This window comes from Anser brachyrhynchus (assembly GCF_964034855.1).
Source record: "Anser brachyrhynchus genome assembly, chromosome: 24".
NCBI lineage: Eukaryota > Metazoa > Chordata > Aves > Anseriformes > Anatidae > Anser > Anser brachyrhynchus.
Genome location: NC_137717.1, coordinates 4804131 through 4825007, shown reverse-complemented (window position 1 = coordinate 4825007; position 20877 = coordinate 4804131). Strand labels below are relative to the sequence as shown.

The following is a 20877-nucleotide window of genomic DNA, read 5'->3' as shown; positions in this document are numbered from 1 at the left end:
AGTGGAGCTGTATTTTGTGGCTCTCTGGGGAAAGCAGGGATCTGGTCTGATGATCTTAGATTTGCCACAACCGTGGTGAGGAGGGGGAGTCCAAGCCTGGCACATTTTTAATTAAAGCCTGATAAAGAACCTGCCTGCAAAAGACGAGTGGCAGAGGGGTTTAATGAGGGCGAATCTCCACTGATGGACACGCCGTGCCGTGCCGGTGTGAGAGCACACGGGGGAAGGCTGGGCTGGTTGTTTCGGGCATCTCAAAGTGCCGCTGGCATCTGGGGCCGTGGGATGGCACCTTGGTGCAGCTTGTGCAGTGTCATGGTCCTTGGGACTGACAGAGGGGCTGAGCGTGTCTCCAGCACGGCCAGGGGAAGAGAAGCAAAGTGGGATGCTGAAATCCAGCTGCTTTCACAGCCTCTCCTCTTTGTGCCTGCCTAAGAGGGGAGAGCACTCAGGAACCTGCTTAAACAGCGTCTGCGGGGGGCTGCCTTCAAGCAGCTTGGCTGGAAAGTGAACTTAGGATCACGCTTTCATTCCAACTGATGCACTCTTCTGGAGCCGTACGGCTGGAAGGGAGAAAGTAAAAGGTCCTGCTGCTGCAGACCTGCTCCCAGCTCAGCTGCCGTGGCCTGGCTGGGCACAACGGGATCTGGGCACATCCCTGCCCTGCGGACAGGAGCGGGAGCAGGGGCAGGGGCAGGGGCAGGGGCAGGAGCAGGGGCAGGGGCAGGGGCAGGAGCAGGGGCAGGGGCAGGGGCAGGGGCAGGGGCAGGGGCAGGGGCAGGGGCAGGAGCAGGAACAGGGGCAGGGGCAGGGGCAGGGGCAGGGGCAGGGGCAGGAGCAGGAGCAGAGGCAGGGGCAGGAACAGGGGCAGGGGCAGGAGCAGGAGCAGGGGCAGGGGCAGGGGCAGGAGCAGGAGCAGAGGCAGGGGCAGGAACAGGGGCAGGGGCAGGAGCAGAGGCAGGGGCAGGGGCAGGGGCAGGGGCAGGGGCAGGGGCAGGGGCAGGGTCTCCTTCCCCAGGGCTCACCCACCGCCGGGCTCCCAGCGCCTTGCTCGGGTCTCAGCGGGTCCCATCCTGCGCACGGGGCTGCCGGGCCGGGGGGGTCCCCGCTGCGGGAGGGGGGAGCCGGGAGGGGGGCCGCCCACGGCGCGGGTGGGAGACCCCCAGGGGACCTCCGTGCGCTCCCTGAGCAGGGGCTGGGCAGGAGCCCCCCCGGGTGCCGCGGCAGAGCTCCACGGAGCGGGGCCAACTTCTCGGTGGCCCGGGGCTAAGGATGCTCTCCCCCTGCAACCCCCCCCCCGCGCCAACCTCCATCCTTCCATCCCTCCCTCCGTCCCTCCCCGGCGATGCTCCGGGCCCCGCGCTCCGCCTCCCCGCGGGGCCGGGGCCGGGGCGGGCGGGGAGGGGACCCGGGGCCGGGCGGGTCCCGCCGCCGCCCCGCTCCGAGCCGAGCCGAGCCGAGCCGCTCCGCCGCCCCTCCATGGCCCCGGCCGCGGCGGCGGCCCCCAGCGCCCGCCGCCCCCGGGGGACCGGCCCCGGCCCCGGCCCCGGCCCCGGCCCCGGTCCCGGTCCCGGTCCCGGTCCCGGTCCTGGTCCCGGTCCCGGTCCCGGTCCCGGCGGGAGGCGCAGGGCTCGGCGGGTGAGTGCGGGCTGGGGTCGGCGGGGAGCGGGGCCGGGGGTCGGGGGGAGCCGGGGGGGAACGGGGGGGGGACCGGGGGGGGGGAGCCGGGGGTACGGGCCCGGAGGGGGCGCGGGGCAGCGGCGGGAGCACGGACACACGGACAGGGGGTGGACAGACGGACACACGTCCCGTCCCCCCGGGCACCGGCACCCACGGGTGGGCACGGACACGCGTGGGAACACTGGCACGAGGGGACCCGGGTGCTTGGAGCAAGAGCACACGCACATATGCACACGCACACACACATGAACACGTTCACGTGCAAGCACGCACCCAGACACGCACCCAGCCACGCACCCTTGCACACCCAGGAGCCAGGAGCCAGGCAGGGGCTCCGGCTCTAGTGCCCAAATCCCAGCACTTTTTGCAGTTCCCTGAGTCTCCTCGCAGAGGGTTTACGTGAGGGCTGGTCACGGAGCTAATCCCCGCGCAGGATTTGATTTAGACGCTCTAGAGAGGAGAAGTGGGTGGAAATTATCCTGGTAGCTCCCCGAGCTGGGGATCGGGAGGGCCTTTTGGCACCGGTGGCTGAGCCCGCTCGGAGGGGGGGACCCGCATCTGTCCTGTGTCACTCCCAGGTGGGTTTTGATTCCTGCTCATGAATTTGGGGATGGGGCTGCGGGGTAAAGCAAGGTAAAGCAGGGCACAGGGCAGGGGAGGCGTGAGGTTTAAACTGCTGGAGACAAGAGCGATCCCAGCTGGGAACGCTTCGGGGAACTTCTCTCCGCCAGCCCCGCTTGCACGCAGCGAGGCGCGGGGTCCCAGGGTCGGGGGGGACGGAGCGCGCCTGCCTGGAGCCGCTGGGGAGCTCGGTCTGTGCCCGCGAGCGTGGAGCACTTGGCAGCCCCCCGTCCCTTCCCTTCCTCCACCCTGGCAGGGATTTTCAGAGGCGCAGAAGGGAAGGTGCCAAATTCAGAAAGAGTTTGGTTCCAATTCCCTGGAAATCCCAGCCGAGGGGGTTTTTCCCTCCTTCCTTCTCTCTCGGCGGTGATGATTTTTGCAAGGTGCTTGGCTGCAGCCTTCTTCCCGTGCTCTGCCACCCTGCTCGGCTTCCCGAGGCAGGAATTCTCCCAGGAAATCCCTCTGAGCTCCCCACGCCTCCTCCCCCTTCAAGGAAGCAAAAAGCTGACATTAGAAATCCGTTCTCAGTTTAAATTTAGATGCCTGCATTATCTTGAATTTGGATTTATTAATTATTTGCATCTGGTTCATATCAAAAAGTTGAGCAATGCAGATGTCCTGATTTCAGAATGGGCTTGGAGGAGGGACACAAAATTCGCCTGCGTTTCTATTGTCTCATTAAACAATGGCCCGTCAGAAAGGGCCGGGAATTGCAGCCCCCTTCCAGGGGCCTGGCACGAGTTAAGTGCCCGTCCAAGTTGCGTGATCTCCTCGCCACGGGTGACTGCAGCTCATCTCCCAGCCGTGGAGATTAGTCTAATTAGCAGAGCAAATCTGGGTAAGGCAAGCTCTCGTAATTAGCAATCAGTCGGATGTTTCCACACACTTTCTTTGCCTGAGGGGCAGGGAGGAATTTAGCAGATGGCCCCGTTTCGGGAGCAGGGGGGCCTTGGGAGAAGCCAAGGGGAACGGGGCCACGCGCCCACGGGGACCCCTTTGGCTGGGGATCATCGAGCACGGGGCAGGGAGCAAAGGGGCCGAGCTATGTCCCCAAACCTCTGCAGCACCCCCAGCCCACTGCCCTGCATCTCATTTCCAAGTGACATCGGTCACCTCCTGGCGAGGAAGCCACCAAGCATCCTGCCCGGCCAGGCGTGTTGGGGACATCTCCGACACTGAGCGCTTGGTGCACCCCCTGCACCCCCTGCACCCCCTGCACCCCATCCTTTCGCCTGGGAAAACGGGGGTGCAGAAACGAAACGGGGATGTCTCAGTCTGGTGGGCCGTTGTCCCCTTTGGGCCATGGACAGGTCGCACCTGGGGTCTGCTGCTCTGCAGCAAAGGCTGCGGTGAAAACATTTCCGAAACTTGGGTAAAAGCAGGCGTGAGACCCCCAGCCCGGGGCTGGAGCTGTGATGATCCCTCCCGAGCCGTGATAATCTCAGAGTTACTGTGCTTGCCTGAAAGCTTCTGCGAGGGAGCTTAATTAATTACGATTGATTAACGGGTGTCCCCAGCAAAAGCTGGAGCTGGAGAGCTGCTTTTTGTCCCTGTGCTGGGAGCGTGCCTGTGCTGTGGGCTCGACGTGGGGATTTACCCGCAGGGACCAAGCCTGGAGGAGGCTTTGCCCCGTTGGGCTGAGAGCTGCTGGGATGTTAAACAGGGCTTTCCTCTGCCGAGACACCCTCGTCATCTTTTTTTTCCTGCTCTTCATCTTTTTTTTTTCCTTCCGTCTGGACACCTTTAATGCGTAGCCAAGGGGGGAATTTGAAGTGGACTGAGAACAGAGGAAAGGAGGAGGGACAGGACTGCAGGGTGCAGCCAGGCTGGGGGCGAGTTCGTCACGCTGAGATTGCTGGGCCAAAAGAGGGGAAAAAGGCAGCTGGAAATTTGGAGGCAGTGAGCTGGGGGGTCCCCTTGCTGGGGAGAAGTCAGCTGCAGGTGAGAAACCAGCAGAGGGCTGGGCTGGATCCTGCAAACTCCTTGGCCCCAGCAAGCGTTGTTTGGAGAGAACACGGCACCGGCATGAAGGCTGCGCGCGGTGCTTGTGAGCCGTGCACGCGCCCGGAGACCGAGGCGGCTCCGCGGCATCGCGGGCCCCATCCTGCCTCCTGCCGGGAGGGGAGGCGAGGATGGGAGAGGGGAGCTGGTGTCGGGGTGCTGCTCCGCCAGAGCCCCGTGCTGGGGCGGCGTTGGAGGTTACGGAGTTATTTTTAACCGGCGCAGCTCGGCGCAGACTGTAATTACCACGCTCTCACCTTCGCCGTGGGTGGGGAAGCCGGGGCGGGGTGGCGCAGCTCGGCGCGTCCTCGCACCCACGGGTCTCAGCGGCCCGGGTCCCCCTGTGCTGCACGGGGGGTGGAGCTCGGCTTCAAGGGGCATCGGGATCTCAGGAGCTGGAAGCGGTCTGAAACTGGTTTTATTTTAGCACGTGGCCATGCGGAGGGGCTGAGCCGTGCCGCCGGGGCTTTTGGGTCTCACCCATCACCGCGGCTTTAAACACGCTGGTGCTTTTCTGGGCGCTTGGGTGATGGATTTCAACCTTGTCTCCTTCCAAAAACTGAGAGGTGGAGCAGCTTTAAAGTCACAATATATCCAAAAAAAGAAATGGAAAAAGGAGGTGTTTGCTGTTTGTCGGTGATTTCCCCAGCTTTTGCTCCAGCCTGGGCTGCTTCCTTCCCTCTGTGCCCGCGGGGGACACTGGGGCTGTGTCAGCGCTGCTGGAAGCTGCTGCGCAGACGGAGCGCGCAGACCCTTCGGTCTCCCAGCCTACAACAGACAGCGGCAGAGCTCTCCACGAAGGCACAGATTCTGCCTTCCTCATCGGCCTGGCTCCCCGGTGTGTTTTGAGGAGCTGGGGGGGATGTTTTGGAGAAGTTTTGCAAGCCACGTGTGGAGAAAGGCTTGTGCAGCCATCATCCTGCTGCATCTCCACGGGGCTGCCGTCCCCTTTGGCACAGCCCCGGGCCCTCATCCCTTGTCCTGAGGGAGGTTTTGAGGCCAAATCTGCCTTTTTATGGGCCACAGCATGCTGCAAATTAACACAGGCAGTGCAGGCTCGCAGGGCTGAACATCCCAGGGCACCCAAGGGATGCAGGTCCCCGCCAGCCGGAGGGACCCTCCCCGGTGCCACCGTACCCCGGGGGCTGCGGGTTTGCCCTCTGACACGTCGGGATTTAGCATCACATTTTCGGGACGTCTGCCTGCGAAGGAGGGATTGGGGTGGGAGGGTGGAGCCAGCAATACGCCTTCATGGTGGGGGGGATTAGAGAAATATTTGCGTTTATTTTAATGCCGGGCTTATTGCGGGGATTGGGAGCTTAGCCCCGAACCTGGCAGCACGGCAGCCGAGCCGTCATCTCGCCCTATAACACTAATGACGTTTACATTTCTGCTCCCCTGGGGTGGGAACCCTTCCCAAACCAAGGCGTCAGGTCAGGCCTTAAGGAGGGAGGAGGCCGGCAGGGAGCGAGGCCACCAGCTGTCCCCGCGGAGGGACGGGGCTGTCCCCCCACCCTGGCAGTGCCACCAGGACCCTCGTCGCTGCCCCCAGACTCGGCCCCGTGCGGTGCCACAGCAAATCAACCCAGTGGCTGGAGCGCTGGTGTCTGCGAGCTTCTGAATTTGATGCCAACGCTGGATTTTTTTTTTTTATATTATTTTTTTTTCCCCCTAAAGAGCTTATATAACCTTGGGGATTCTATTAATAAAAATAATGGTTTTGAACTCTGGGAACAACCATCTCCAGCAATGAGCAATTAAATGCTGCAACTTCTGCAAGCAGGCAGCTATCGGGCGGCGGGGAGATAAGGGGGCAGCGGCGGGGCCAGAAACACCCCCGGCACCTGGGGCGGGGGGCGAAGGGCTCCGGGGGGGGCTGCAGGGGGGTTCCCATGGAGGGGGCTCGCCCCCAGGGAGGGGACAGACGGCAGCACCTCGTGCTGCACTGCCCACTGATGTCCCCGTGCCTTGGCTCTGAGCCACATACGATGGGAAGGCGTGGAGAGAGCATCCTGGCCCCAAGCAGGGATGCTCGGGGGTCCTGGTGTGAGCTTTGGTGAGCAGCCGGCGGCGGGGGGGCTCGGGGAGGTGCAGGAGATAGCGAAGGAATTCGGTGTAAAGAGGCACAGCTGGGGCTCGCTGCCAAAAATAGGAGCTGGCTGCGCGCTCGTGGCAGGTCCAGGGCAGGGGCCAGGCACCGGGGGGGTTGTGCCTTTATCCTCCCTCCCCCAACCTTTGCACGGCTCTGGAATTTATTTTTTTTTTTCCATTTTTCCCATTTTTTTAAGCCCTAAGTTACCAGCAAGGCATTTAACGTTTGACATGTAATATTTGAGAGTTTGAATTTAGGATGGGAATTGGAGAAAGCTGGGGACCCTGAGCCAGGGTGCTCGAGGTGGAAGAACACCTTGGGAAGTGTTGGAGTGCCCGCTTGTTTCCCTCGGGACTAAAACATTTAAAACCTCATTTTGCCATTTGGGGTGGCCGTTGCTTTCCTATAGCAATGTTTATTGTATTATCTGCCTTGCGATGCAGGTTTATCAGCTTGTTTCAGAGAAACATTTGAAATCTCACAGCAGCGAGCTGGGGGTTTTGGGTTCTTTTTGTTTGGGGCTTTATTTTTTTATTTTTTTTAAATCTCCCTCATTCGAATTGTCACAGCTTGACAGCCTTGTGCCAGGAACACGCTGTCATCCTGAAACTCATATCTTTAATTCCCTTCCATGGGATGCTAATAACACCTTAAGATGATTAAGACTGGGAAGAAAAACCTCAGTATTTTATTTTCCTCCCGCCGGTGATGCTGCTTGCTGGCTCTTGCCACTCCATTCATCTCGGGAAGTAAATGAGCCCGGTCACCTCCCCTCCCTGACCCCACGCCCTTGCGTTCCCAATCGGTTTTACTTTCTGGCTTCTCACCGCGGTGCCGTCGGGCTGCTCCCACTGCTGCCGCGGTGCCCGGAGCCTCCCCGTGCTGCTGCGGCTGATTCGGAGGCGCGACGACCCCTGTCCCGCAGCGTCCCTTGGCTCGGGGCCGCCCTGCAGCTTCCCCCCCAGCACCCAGCATGCCCATCCCAGCAAAGGCCTTGAACTCTTGCGGCTTAAATCCTGCCCAGGAGCTCTCCCGGCAGCCCCCAGAAAAGGCAGATGAACCTCTCCGAGATTTAATTACCGGGGCCAGGCTGGTTCCCCCCATCCCTAAGTGGTGCTTGGCTCCTTTTGCAGCCTCCAAATCACACCGGCTGCGTGCCACAAGGCTCTGGCCCAGCACGAATCTGGGGTGTGGGGGCTGCAGTGTCGCGGTGCTCGCCGCAGGGCCAGGACACCTGGCTGGCCAGGGCACATTTGTGTTCCTTTATCGGTTTGGGTCACTTTGGCAGCAAGCAGAGCAAGCCGGGGAGCGACTGCGGTGCTCGCAGGGCGCCGTGATGCTGCTGCCTTGTCAAACCTTTGGTGGGGGGTTGGTTACATGCGCAGTGTTGGTGGCTTTGGAGAGCTGTTCTGCAGCTGCCCGTCTCCGTGCCTCAGTTTCCCAATTGGATTAATAAACAGCCCTTTCCCCTGCTGTCACCGCGCTGAGCTTGCTGCTGCCACCCTTTTGCAGGTGCCGTAGGGCACGGTGACCCAGGGCAGGCTCTGCAGCATGGGGTGCAGAGGGTCCTGGCCATGCCAGCTGCCCTGCACAGCTCAGGGTTTTTAGGGCTTTGGTGGGTGTGAAGGAGCCCCTCAGCCCTACTACCACCAGCAGGGAGGCAGAAATAACGAGAAGGAAGCGGGCAGGCTGGAGAGGAGAGCAAACCTGCTGGGCCCTGCTGTGGTGCAGGCAGTGGGCTCAGTGTCCCTGTGGTCCCCATCCTCCTGGTGCCCCCATAACCACGGTGTCCCTTTGCCTCCCATGTTCGCAGCATCCCAGTGTTCCTGCGGTCCCCATATCCTCAGCATCCCCATGCTCCCAGTGTCCCCGTGGTCCCCATGTCCCCACCATCCCAAGCATGTGGACCCCCGGGCCATCGAGTGACTCTTCTCCACCTCTTTTTCTCCCCTTCTCCCTTCCCCACCCTGCAGGAGGAGCGGCCGGGAGGGCGACGATGACTGCCGAGAGCGCCGAACCCAACGGCCCCGTGCGGGAGCCGGCGGCGGGGGGCACCAAGCCCACGGCCCCCCCAGTCCCGCCGCGGCGCCGGGGCCGCAGGCTGCGCCGCAAGTCGCCGCCGGAGGTGCCGGTGAAGGGGCAGCTCCGCATGCGCTCGCCGTCGGGAGCCTTCGTCATGGTGGGCATCTCGGTGGTCTTGGTGGGCATGACCATCGCCGTGGTGGGCTACTGGCCTCACCGGGGGCACGGGGGTGCCGGAGCCGGAGCGGGGAATGCCAGCACCGTGGGGGACATGAGGAGGGAGGCGGCTGCCGGGCGCCCCGTGCCCCACAGCGAGAAGCTGAAGCTGATCGGCCCCGTCATCATGGGCATCGGGCTCTTCATCTTCATCTGCGCCAACACCATGCTCTATGAGAACAGGGACATGGAGACCCGCATGCTGATGCAGAAGGGGCTCTACTGCATGGCCACGGGTCTCCCCGAGGGGACCGGCCCCGAGGATGCGGACACCCCGCTGGCACCCAAGGCCAGCCCCGAGTGCTTGGAGGGCTGCTACGAGGTGGACCTGTCCTTGGGCAGCAAGTGGGCCGACTGCTACGGCCCCAACCGGCTGCAGACCACGGCCGAGCTCCTGCAGCGCCCGGGGGCCTCCCCGACCGCCTCCCTGCTCAGCCTCCACTCGGAGGGCAACCTCGGGCTCTCCTCCGCCGTCGGCGCCTTGGCTCTGCCCATCATCAAGCTCAACAACCGCTTGCTGGACGCAGCAACGCGGGGGGCTGGGGGGCCAGTGGAGGCAGCCGAGCCCCCTGCCGAAGCCCCGCCACCCCCCTGGGCTCTGCTGTCCCCCGGTGGCAGCGGCGTCGCGTCCCGGGGCCAGGAGCACCGTGGTGGCCACGTCATCGTCACCATGGAGGAAGGCTGCCCCGTGGCGGAGCTCGGCCCCGATGCTCAGCCCCACAACCCGGGGCACTCCAAGTCCCTGGACCTGGGCTGGCCGGGTGTGCTGCTGGTGGCTCCCATCAAGGACCGCAAGAACCGGAGCTGGCCCCGGCTTGACCACGTCACCCCGGGGGCTTACGCCAAACTGGAGAACCGGGGCGAGTCCTCGGACCGGCTGCTGGAGCCCGGCGAGACCCCGCGCCGCGCCGAGCCCCGGCCCAGCTCCTGGGCAGTCGGGGTGGAGGGGGGCTCGCGGGTCTGATGGCCCCACGGGCTGCGGGGTCGTGGTTTTTAAGAGGACATCGCCACACCGAGGGGTCCCCGATCTCGGGGAAGGCTCCTGGGTTGGGACCTGCGCTCCTCCCTGCCTGCTCCTCTTCCTCATCGTCTTCCTCCTGGATGCTCCCGGCCCTACAAGCCCTTCTGCTGGCGGCTTTCCCGGAGGAGCCCTCGCTTTGACACCCAACGCAGACCATGGGACGGGGACACGGGGTGTGCAAAACCCCACGGCACTTCATTGCACCGGGGCGAGGGTGGGGGCACCGGGGGGGTTCTCCCACCCAGCCCCAGGGGGAAATTTGCTTGAGCAGCTCACGTCAGCCCGGCCGGGCCATTAAATGTTCTCTCGATGCCATGCGGTGCCGCCTCGTCTCGCCCTGGGGGTGCTCGGGGTCGGGAGCGTGACGTCCCCACCGCTTCAGCCCCATGTGTGCATGGGAATATTTGTGCATGGGGAGATTTTTTTTTTTTCCCCCGGAGAAATGTCAGTGCTTGCTTGTGGCCATTTGCCAGCCCTTGCAAATTGCCACTGTTCCTGGAAGTGCCCAGGTTTGCCCCGAGGCGAGGTATGGACCTGTGTTAGCACTCCTTTGCAAAGCCTGGAGCTCTCGCTTTTCTATAGGGAATGCCCAAGTGTCGGTATGGGTGGCATCTTCCAAAAATCAGAGGGTTTTTTGTGTGCTTGGGCCACATTTCAGGATGCGAGCATTGCCACAGCCAAGTGTTGCGGGCACCGGTGGTGCCGGGACGGCGGCCTCCAGCCCGACACCTCGGTTGTGCTCAGAGCACAACTCGTGGGAAGCCTCAGCCCTTTTTTCCCGCTCCTCATCCTCACCCCAGCAGGGCGGGTGAGCAGAACCAGAGCCAGGTCCGTGGGTTTTGTGCCTCTCCGGGGTCCTGCTGCCTCCATCCGGGCTCAGCATCCTCCAGGGAGGTCCAGCGCCGCCCTGTGCAGCTCGTGCAGTCGGGATGCTGTGTGCCCCAGCTGAGTATTTGCAGATAAGGCGACAAGCGCCAGGTGATGCAGAAGGTGCCCAGGGCAGCTGCAGACACAGGTGCTGCCGCCCACCCTCGTGCTGTCCAGGCAGCTGTGAAATCACTACAAATGGGGGAGTTTCTGGGGTGCAGCCATTCCCAAAGCCGGTTTTGGGGCAACGGGAGTTTTCCTACTGGGGTGAAGGATGTGGGCAGCAGGGGGATGTGATGGGGCAGAGAGCGGGGTGTGTGTGTGCTGGTTTTGTGGTGCTGTTTGATTTCCTCATGTTATTTGGTGCCGTTTTGGCTCCTGGGGCCTGTGACGTGTGTGGGTGCCCGAGCTGGGATTTCAGGTCGGACAGCCTCGGCGGGGGGGTGGCTCGCCGAGGGGAAGAAGCATCTGCTGCTCCTTTTTCTCACAAATGAGCAATTTTTGCTCCAGCATTTCTTTCCCAACCCTTTCGTGGTGCCTTTGCCATGCCCTGAATTGTCCCTCCAGTGTCCCCCTAGCTGAAGCCACCCAGAAGAGCTCACAGTCCTGGGCAAGGGGGGCGAGGAGGTGCCTGGTCCCAGCAGGAGGAGGCACCAGAGGTCACAGAGGTCCCCGTGGTTTGCTCTGGCAGAGGCACAGGATGAGGGGTAGGACATGGGGTGGGACACAGGGGGGCACCGGGTGGGCGCCGGGCTGCAAAGCATCCCCCTGCGCTCCCCTTTTCCCTGCACGCCGCGGCGACGTCGGGGACAAACCAGAGGAGGATTTTTGCAGCATCCAGCACCGTGACCCATGCCTGATCCTGCCGTGGGTCCAGAAGCGAGTGGTGTTCAGCAGAGCCTGTCCTGCCCCGGGACACCAGCCCCTTCCTGGAGGCAGCAGCGGGCGTCCTGGGGTGCTGAGGACACCACGGGGACGGGAGCGCCGCTCGGCAGCGACTTGGGAGGCGCAGAAATGTGGCTGCGCAGCTTGGGCTGGATCCCTGCCCTCTCCCATCCGGAGAACAAAGCCAGCCGTGGTGTGGAGCCGAGTGTCAATGGCTGAAATATGTTTTCTCTGTGTTAAATGTGTTTTTTTCTTTTTTCTTTTTTTTTTTTTCTTTTGATCCTGTTTCTTCCTCTCCTTCTGAAGCAAGTACAGAGCTTTGGACTTGGAGACTGCAGGGACAACAGCTTTCTTCAGACCAAACCATCCCTGCAGAACATTTGGGCTTGGCAACTGCGTATTCTGGCAAAAAAAAACCCACATTGCCGGCACAATCGTCCCCAGCAGCTCTGGGGCAGAGCAGCCCCGTCCCGGCCGCTGGCTCTTGTCACAGCCAAGGAGCCCTTTGTCACCACGTGGGGCTGTGCCAGCTGCGTGCGGCGCTGGGGACAGGGACGGGGCGGTGGGGCGAGGGGATGGCAGGGCTGGAGCTGCTGCTGTCGCTCGTCCAAGCTTTCATCGGCTGGCACCTCGCCCCTCATTAGTGATAGTGCTTGGCACCGGGGCTGGGAAAAAGCAGATTAAAGCCTAAAGGATGCAAACGACCGGTTTTAGACCAGTCAGGGTTTTCCACGCCATGTTTCTTTTTCCCCCTTTGGAAATTTGGCGTGGCTTGTTTCTTTGTGTGTTTTTTTTTTTTTTCTTTTACTTTTTCATTTGAATTTCTACCTCGTCTTTTGAACGCTTCACCCTCTCTTACCCCCCCCTTTGCTGCAAAGCACCCCTAAGCCCCGCATACACCTGCAGCGCGTTGTCCCACGCTGCACGGGGAGCCCCCCGGGGTGTCCCACGCAGGCTCCCCCAGGGCTGCGGGGAAGCAGAAAGGGGCTCGGGGTTCGGGTTCCTGCAGCGCTGCCCCGGGGTTGCCCTGGCTGCGATCCCGGCTTTTACGCTGCCACTTAATCTCCAAACGATTTAGGCACGGGTTCAATGCAATAAGCAAACAAACAAGAAGTCACCGAGGGGGCCTGCCCTGCAGCAGCAGCGCGGGGACGTGCCAGGAGGCTGCTTCGGTCTGAAAATAACTTTTCCTTCGCATGGAAGCAGCTGCAGCCAAACTCAGTGCCGGGCCCAGGAGCCGTGTGTTGGAAAGCAGTGGCCAGAAACTTGAGGACAAACCCGGCCCTGGGTGGGCTGCTGCGGGCTGGGCTCGGCTGCTCCCTCCTGCCCTCCGGGGCATCCATCCCGGAGCTGCCCCACGGAGGGGCAATCCCCAGCTGCAAAGGAAATGTTCCAAGTGCACAACTGCTTTCTTGGTTGACGCGGCACAGCGAGGAGACCTGTGCTCTATCCATGGGGAGCATCACCCACGTGTCCCCCACCTCCATCTCTGCTTTGGGACCCAGCGCTGGTGCTTTATCGCTGCAGCGGCGCTTCCCGTTCCCCTTGCCGTGAAGTTAACCCATCACAAAAGCATCCCACGCTGCACGAGGTGATGCTGGGCACTTTCTCCTTATCTAGCCGTAATTTGGGACAAAATCGGACAAAACCTGGAAAAGAGGCCGGGGGAAAAGGCTGCGTTTTGTGCCCGGGAGGTGCGGTGGGGAGGATGCAGCCGGGGAGCCCCCAGCTGGGCGGCATCGCCCGCAGCTGCGCCCACCCCAGCACCTGAAGGTGCTCAGCTGCTGCCCGCCCCGCTGCTGTCCTGGGGCTCGTCTGCAGCCATTTCCCCTCCTGCTCCTCTCCGAACGAAGCAACAACCACGACTCTGCCTGGCTGGTAAGTTCTTTCTATCTTTTTTTTTTTTAAAAGAGATTTAAAGCCTACGCGAAGGAAAGCTCTCTGCTAGCAGCGGTGCACTTGTAGTACAGCCAGGGAATTCAAGTGCTGGTGCATTATTTAGGGAGAGTGCTCTGCTATAAATCTCCTTGTATAGGCACTGCGCAGGGAAGATAAAGCCGTGGGGCTTTGCGCAGGGGGTGTCGCTTCTTGTGCCAAGTGGTGGCGTGGTGCTTTTTGGTGAGAGACCCTGCTGGTTAAAAATGGGGGTCCCGTTATAGGTTTGGGGTGGCCTGATGAGGCTCCGTGGCCCCCACAGGGCTTCTGTAGGATCAGCTAGTCCCGGGTGGGAAGGGCTGAGCTGAGCTCCGAGGCCCGATACACCACCGCCAGCCCATACCTGCGCTGGCCCCTGTCTGTCCCCTGGAAGTCAAGTGCAGTGGAGCTGGAGCCCAAATCTCCAGGGCCTTGGTTCAGAGCCCATCAGGGCTTGGGGCTCGTCTTCCCCAGCCTTTGGATCCCAAATACAAAATTTCCACAATTCTGTCACGTAGAAAGGCTCCTTTGCGCTTTCCTTTCCCCCCTGAGAGTGTCCTGCAGGGGAAATGTCTGGTGGCACCAAACACCACGACCACCCGAGGTGTCCCTGTCCCGTGGGTGCTGGGGCTGTACCCACGCTTTGGGGACATCAAGGCTGGGGTCCCCAAATATCACTTGGCCGTACCCTGGTGGGGAGCTGCGCGAGGGGCTCTGGGCACGGTTGGACAAACGGACAGAGGTTCCCCCGCTCTTTGGGTTTTGGAGGAGAGATGGTGCTGGCGATGGAGCAGCAAAATCAGGGCTGCAGTGTTTAGGAAGCCCAGTGTGGAGCCACTGGGCCGTACTGGTGTGCACTGGAGCGAGGCCTCCTGGAGCTGTTGGAGCTTCCCTGGGCCTGGGTTGGTCCTGGGTGCTCTGCACAGCAATGGGGATGCTCTGCTCCCCCAGATCTTGGGGGTGATGGAGAGAAGGGGGCCAGGGCATCACGAGGGCTTACCCCCCGTGCCTCAGTTTCCCCAGCTATGGAGGGCAAGGCTCAGGGCTCAGCCCCACCAGCTCCTGCAGATGCAGCTCCTCCATTTTGAGCCTTTAGAAGCCCGGTGGGGCACCCCAGCAGGGCACAAAAGGCAGGTTTCCAGCCCTATCCCCCTTGCAGCGATGTGGGTATTGGGGTGCGAGCCTGCCCCAGTGCCCTGCTCCTGGGCAGGGGAAAGGGCTGTGGGTCCTAAATGGGACCTAAATCACTCCTGGCTTCCTCATAAGCGACAGCAGCGACCCTGCAGAGCAGAGTGGGACCCGGGCACTCTGGCCCTGTCCCCAGGCCCTGAGAGCGGCCCCGGCACCGTGCCCTGACCCACGGGAAAGCAGCGGCCGCCACGGCCCCCGAAACCGAAGGCACGGCCTAAAAATATCCCAGGCTGGGGTGCGAGTGGGGTCTTTCTGCTCCCAGCGGGACCGGGGCAGGGGCTGGGGCTGGGGGAGCGGTGCTTTCGGCTCCTCCAAATGGATGGGAGCCCCACGATGGGGCCGTTCTCCTTGGTGCGGGGCCCCTGGGGGGCTCTGTTGTTGGGACGGGTTTGTTTATCCCTTTTTATTTGCATCTCTTCAGATTTCCATGGTGTTTGTTTGCCTGTTGTTTTTCCCCTCGCTTGCAGCCAGGCAACAACACACCACCAGGCTTGGCAGCCTTTGCATGAGGGAAACTGAGGCAGGGGTTAAAGGGAAGCAGAGCCCCGTCTCCAGGCCAAGTTTTAACTTCCCCAGCTGGATGCAATTCCAGGTTTTGCCAGTTTTGCCCCAAACTCATGTTTCTGAGCCCAATGCGTCTCCTGGTTGGCAGCCCCATGGGGATGGGGGCGACGGGGGTAGGCTGGGTGCCGACTGCCCCCCGGCACCGCGCCGGCTTCTGGCTGCGTCGTGCTGGGGGATTTGCTGCAGTCCTCTGCATCCCCCGCTCCTGGGACGGGGTTATTTAAGGAGCATTTCGGCGTGCTGCCATACGCCGTGACCCTAATGGGGTTAGACAAAGCGAGGAGCCTGCCCCAGGCCCCAGCTGCCCTGCAGCACGCCTCGTGCTGGCTTGGTGAGCCAACACGTGTCTCGGCTCTGCCTCGCTGCGCTCCGTAAGTCGAGGCGCTCTGACACATCGCGGAGGAGCCAGCTCCAGCGGTGGCTGTTACCCAACTCTTTGTGGCTGGCTTCTACAGCTCCTTTTTTTTTGTTGTTGTTGATTTTTGCCTCCAGCACGCTGAGATTTAAGACTTGGAGTGGCTTGAAAGCATCCTGGCCCCGCGGCCAAGCGTGCGCTGTCGGCACGGCACGGTGGATTTAGGTGAGAGTGGGTTGACTTCGTGTGGCCACGTTGTCACTCACACTCGTGTCAACAGGGTTATGCAAACCTTTTCTGCCTGTTGGGGAAACTGAGGCACGGGGATGCAACTTTGTGCCTGGTTAGGAGCCAGCAAAAGCGATCCCAGGCTCTGCAGGGAGCGCTTGGTGCTTGATCCCGCAGGCCCCAGCCCCATCCAGCCTGCAGCAATGGGACCGACTTTTGGTTTCTTTTTTGGGCTAGCAGCCAAGGTGCTCCGTCAGCATTCTTGTCGGTCCATCTCTTGCTCCTAGAGAAAGCTGCTGCAGCCAGAAAAATAAACCAGGCCCCCAAAAAAGCAGCGTTAGCCACTATCCCTGCTCCAGTTCAATCACATTTGCTCTGGGTTTGGCAGCGGTTGCTTAGCAGAAGCTGTCACCTGCGCTCACCCCGAGCTCCACCGGTGGTTTTGATATTAAACGGTGATGCTTTAGTGAATACAGTGCTCCTTGATGAGAACAGGCTCTGGTACAACCATTGTACCCCGGCACGTGCCTGGCTGGGAGCTGCTCCAGCCGGCGGGAGCAGCCGTGGCGGGCACGGAGCGCGGGAGAGCTCTAGCGGCTGCTGCGCACAGCAGCGGGATGGGGGGCAAGGGGCTGGAAAAGCAAATTGCCCCAGCTCTGGGCTGGGAACAGGTTGCTGGACAAGGGGAGGAGGGAGAAGAAGGTTTTAGAGGCAGGGAGACGGTTTTGTTTGAAAATTTATTGAAAAATGCAATACAAGAAGCAATACTGAACACTTACATCTGTCTAAATGCTACGGCAACTTTCCCTTTGATTTACTATGAAAGTCCAAAATAACAGCTCCCATCGCTATCCAATCTATAAAGATTTGCCAATTTTAAAAGTTCCTATTTTTATAAAGAAGAATGTAAACAGCTAGCCTAGACAATTCACAATTGCCTTAAAAAAACTTTACAAAGCTCCTTCATATTCTCAGCTAAATCTTTTTTTCTTTTTTTTTTTTACAAGTTTAATCTCTAAGGTCGGGGCACTACCACCTCTTAAGGTAATTGTACAATTAGGAAATCAGCAAACCACAGTTTATTAAAACCAGAAATCAGTCAGTCCTGTGATAACACCACTGTGTTGTTCAGAGCTTGCTGTGTGGCAGCCGGCGCTGCCCTTCCAGTTTAATGGATGCGACCAGGTCACGAGCTCCTCGCCTTCCTTTCTATAAAAACATTCATTCATATATAAATAGCTTCCATATAATGTATATTATACAATCAAGACAGTCTCCGGGTGAATTTGTAGAGTGGGAAGAGCTGGGAACGTTCATAAAAATAGACCTTACCGGGCTGTTTTGTCCCTGGGACTAACGCAGCACGCCAGGAGCCAAGTTCTTAAAGCGCGGTGTGGGAGGAAGGGGTGCGGGCGGCCCCGCTGCGCCGGGGGGCAGCCTGCTCCGGGGGGGCTGGAGCCGCTGGGAGCTTTTCTCTTCTGCCCACGCTGCCACCGCTCCGTCCAGCTGGGCTGGGGTGGCTGTGGGAGAGGGTCCCCCCACTCCGTGGGGTCAGATCCGGGGGAAACGTCGGGGAAATGCCGGCTGATGCCCAACAAGCGTGGCTGAAGGCAGTTCCAGCAAGTGCGCTCGCCCCAGGGAGGAACCTGGGGATAACGTGCTTGAAACAGGCAAGGAAAGCAGGAACTTAAAAGAGGGAGTGAGCAACGTGGAAACAGCCACCCAAAATCCAAGAAAAAAATGAGAAGAAAAAAAAAAGGATTATTCTATTTTATGCCCACTTAAAAAAGGGGCACGCGCAGCCACGGTAAGCACACGGTCCTGCAGCCCTTTGGGTAAGGAGCTGCCGCTGGTGCCAGCGGGTTTCACAGCCTGGAAAGCTCACACTCGGGGTGCTTTGTTCTGGTCAGGGCTCAGGAGCCCCAGCTGAACATCAAGGGCCAGGCATCAGCCGTGCACCACGTCCCCCTAAATGCCTGTGACTGCCAAGTGCCTTTAAGTGCTACGGACAAACTTAATTCACCCCTGGCTTTGTCTGGTAGAGCTCTGAAATCCTCTTAACGGCTGCTCTGCCGTTTACTGCCCATTTCCCCATCAGTGAGCGGCTACAGGGTGAGAAGGAAGGAGCGAGTGGCAAAAAAATAAAATAAAATCTTAGAAAATGGGCATCGCCAGACAGCTGCTAAGCGCAACGGGTGTTTAAGGCAAGAGTTACCCAACTAAGTCCAGGACAGAGAGCAGAGACACTGACCTAGTAAAGGGTCTGTGGTGCAGAAAAGGAAGGAGAGGGCTGTGCAGGCATGAAGAGGAAGACGTGATCTCCGCACTACAGCTGCGGAGCACTGGGTTCCCTAATTCCTGCTCGGTGCCCAGCGGGGTGCTCACAGCGAGGGGAAGGTGCCTGCAGGCGGAGGCAGAGCAGCGCAGGAAGGGACCGAGCCCCCCGAGCAGCCAGCAGGATGGGAAGGCTGCAGGCTCAGGGGCACCCGCAACCAGCAAGGCTCAAGGAAAGCAAAAATCCAGCAGCTCCAGTGTTTACAGCATGGGCTCCGGTCAATACTGACAGCTTAATTAAAATTGCACCTGAACCTGAGAAGCTACACTCAGCCACAGTGTAGTTCGAAGGCTGTTTTTTGGCTAAACAGCAAGTCCTTGCAGCCTGAGCTAAATCCAGTGACTTCTGAAAGAAATTATTCAAATTTAAAATAGCAGAGAGCTTTTTTTATTGCCATTTTCTTCCCGTCCTCAACTGAGGAGCAGCAGCAAAGCACTCCACGCCCTCAGCTACCAATGTGCCACACTACATAAAAAAATAAAATAATCACAACCTCAAAGTCTTACTAAAGTGTTCACAAGTGTCTGGGCAGACTTTACATTTTTTTTTTCTTTTTTTCTTTTCCTTTTTAAGTGCTGGAAGGAGAAACCAGGGCATGCCCACGAAGCTCAGGAAGCAGCAGCGAGTGCTCAGCCCCTGCGCCGTGGAGGGAAGCGCACCCAGCCCGAGGGGCAGGCAGGGAGAAGCGGTGAGTTTTGGGGTCGTCGCCGCCTGGCTGGTGACAGCCCCTGCAGGACACTCCAGCAGTGACTGCAGGAAGAGGCCATAAGGTGAATTTGTGTGGTTCAGATGGCTGGAGTGTCTACAAACAAGCACTATGCACTTTTTTTTTCCTTTTTAAAAAAAAAAGAAGACATTTTATATGTGGTCTGTAAGCTAAGCCCAAAGATGCGGATGCTAGCCCTGGTATTTCATTCCAGCAAGGCAGTCACAAATCCAAAGTACAGACCCTTAAACCAGGAGGGGGTGTCAGCACTTCCCATGTGTGCTGGATTGGCTTTATCACAACCAGCAACACCTGACACCTCCCAGTTGCTTGTTCAGCCTCTCCACATACAGCTTGCAGGCCTAGGGAAGGATTGTCTAAAGGATTTTAAATTAAATGATAGTAGGATATAACACCTTGCCCTGATACATGGGTAATGTGTTTAGCTTTAAATAAGCACTGGCAAGGGGGAGAAAAAAAAAAACCACCCAACCCATGACTTACAAAAAAAACATTTAAAAATCAACAAAATTAACACCAACAAGTGAAAAACTATGACACTGAAAAAAATCAGTTACTGTGAATGCTGCATAAGCCTACCTTAATAGCATTCAGAGTCCAAACATCTTAAACACACACTTCTAAGGGCTTTTTAATTTAATGGCATCTAGAAAACACAAACAGGCAGAGATGCACAGGAGGAAGGTGAGGTGCCTATCACAGTCCCCTTAAAGCTCTAGAATTCACAGTATAAGATACTCGAAGCAACTTCCAGTATTCCTTAAATCTAGCCAACTATTAATTTGTGTGCATATGCTACACCACACAACCCTACTGCGTTCAAACATCGGGGTCTGAAACCCAAAGGTAAGGAAACTCAAAGTGAAGGTAGAAGCTCTGGGTGCCCCCGTGTCCCGGCTGGAGTCCCAAACTCCCTAGAGCTAAAAATCAAGAGGCAAGTGGAAATGCTGCACAAACTCAAGTCCGACCTTTTAAACTGACTCTTCTGGCAGAAGGACCCATTGCTTTATGAACACGAGCACAGATTCTGCACTCGGGATATGCGCTGGTGTGGCTTATCTCCATTATACCTGACAAGGCTGAGGGAATAAGACTTAAAAACAAAAGGAACACAAAACCAACCCTTTGAGCCCTGCGGTTTGTGTTTGGGCCTGTATCTGAAGAGGCTATGCGTGAGAGGGAATGCAAAATTGAAAACTTGTAAAAAATATTCAGTACAGTTAGAAATATGGCATACTGTTTGTCACAATATATATATAAAAAAGAACTATATCGAAGAGGATCCAGTGGATTCTGGAAAATCACAAGTAAAATGTCAAAGCGCAACTCCTAATAAATGATATGAATGTTCTCTGAGTGTAAAGTCTTGTAAATCCGAGGTCTTTGTGCTCCAGGTAGTTTTTCTGTAGTTTTGCTGGGTTTCTTTTTCCTGGTGTTGTCTGGAAGGAACGCTTCCTAGGAAGAGAAACACAGTAAGTTACAGCTTCTAGCAACCGGCTCTCTGTGAAAGAGCAGAACACGCTTCCCTGAAGCCATCGGAGAGCCGAGAACAAAAGATGGGCTATTGCCAGCGGCACAGAGGCCAGGCTCAGCGCCTTTCCCCAAAGGGCCAACGCTGAGAGCTGCAGCTCCAGGAGCCCTTAGAAAACCCTTGTCATTTTTGTTAGAGTTTGTAGAGAGTTAAAAGGTGAAACCACAGTGCCTGTTACACGACTCGCTCTTTCCTCTCGCCTAACTTGTTCCCGTTCCACCTCCCAAGTCTGCGAGCACCAGCTTTGTCTGCACGAGAGCACCAACACCACCGGCACACAGATGGAGCTGGAGTCCCCAGACTCTTTCCCCAAACCACCAAACTGCAAAATGACCTTTAGAGCATGTCAGGAGCAGCAGGATGGGGTGGCCCCACTGCATGGAGCTGACACAGGCAGGGGTATCTGTGAAAGTCAGGATGCTCCTGAGGTATTGGAGGTGGCTGGTGAGATCCAGCAGCCTCATCACGCACGTAGCTTCTTTTAGACCTTTTTTTTTGGCTGACTTCCACTGCAGGATTAGTCTGCATTTGTGACTGCTACATCAGCCTTAAATGATTTAGTAGGAACAGTCTGAGCAGGAGTCATCACTGAAGAGTAATAATTTTAAGTAAATTTTGACCACATTGAGC

General features: G+C 58.7%; 2 protein-coding genes across 52 annotated transcripts in view; one reads left to right on the top strand and one right to left on the bottom strand.

Annotated features, from left to right (window-relative positions):
* Positions 1 to 1391: 1391 nt before the first annotated feature.
* TMEM200B (transmembrane protein 200B) lies at positions 1392 to 18911 on the top strand. Of its 2 annotated transcripts, none has more exons than XM_080566726.1 (3): positions 1392 to 1635; positions 8365 to 13280; positions 18563 to 18911. In XM_080566726.1, exon 2 carries the CDS (start codon positions 8388 to 8390, stop codon positions 9591 to 9593), a length of 1206 nt encoding a protein of 401 aa, XP_080422852.1. In that variant the 5' UTR covers positions 1392 to 1635; positions 8365 to 8387; the 3' UTR covers positions 9594 to 13280; positions 18563 to 18911. The 2 variants fall into 2 exon arrangements, with proteins under 2 accessions (XP_080422852.1, XP_080422853.1); XM_080566727.1 differs by lacking the exon at positions 1392 to 1635 and adding an exon at positions 1809 to 2255.
* EPB41 (erythrocyte membrane protein band 4.1) overlaps positions 16378 to 20877 on the bottom strand; it is an 88149-nt gene continuing 83649 nt past the window's right edge. For all 50 annotated transcript variants that reach the window (XM_080566656.1, XM_080566658.1, XM_080566673.1 and 47 more), the window contains one exon: positions 16378 to 20171. The gene's annotated coding sequence lies outside the window, so the exon portion shown is untranslated. The remainder of the gene's footprint in view (positions 20172 to 20877) is intronic.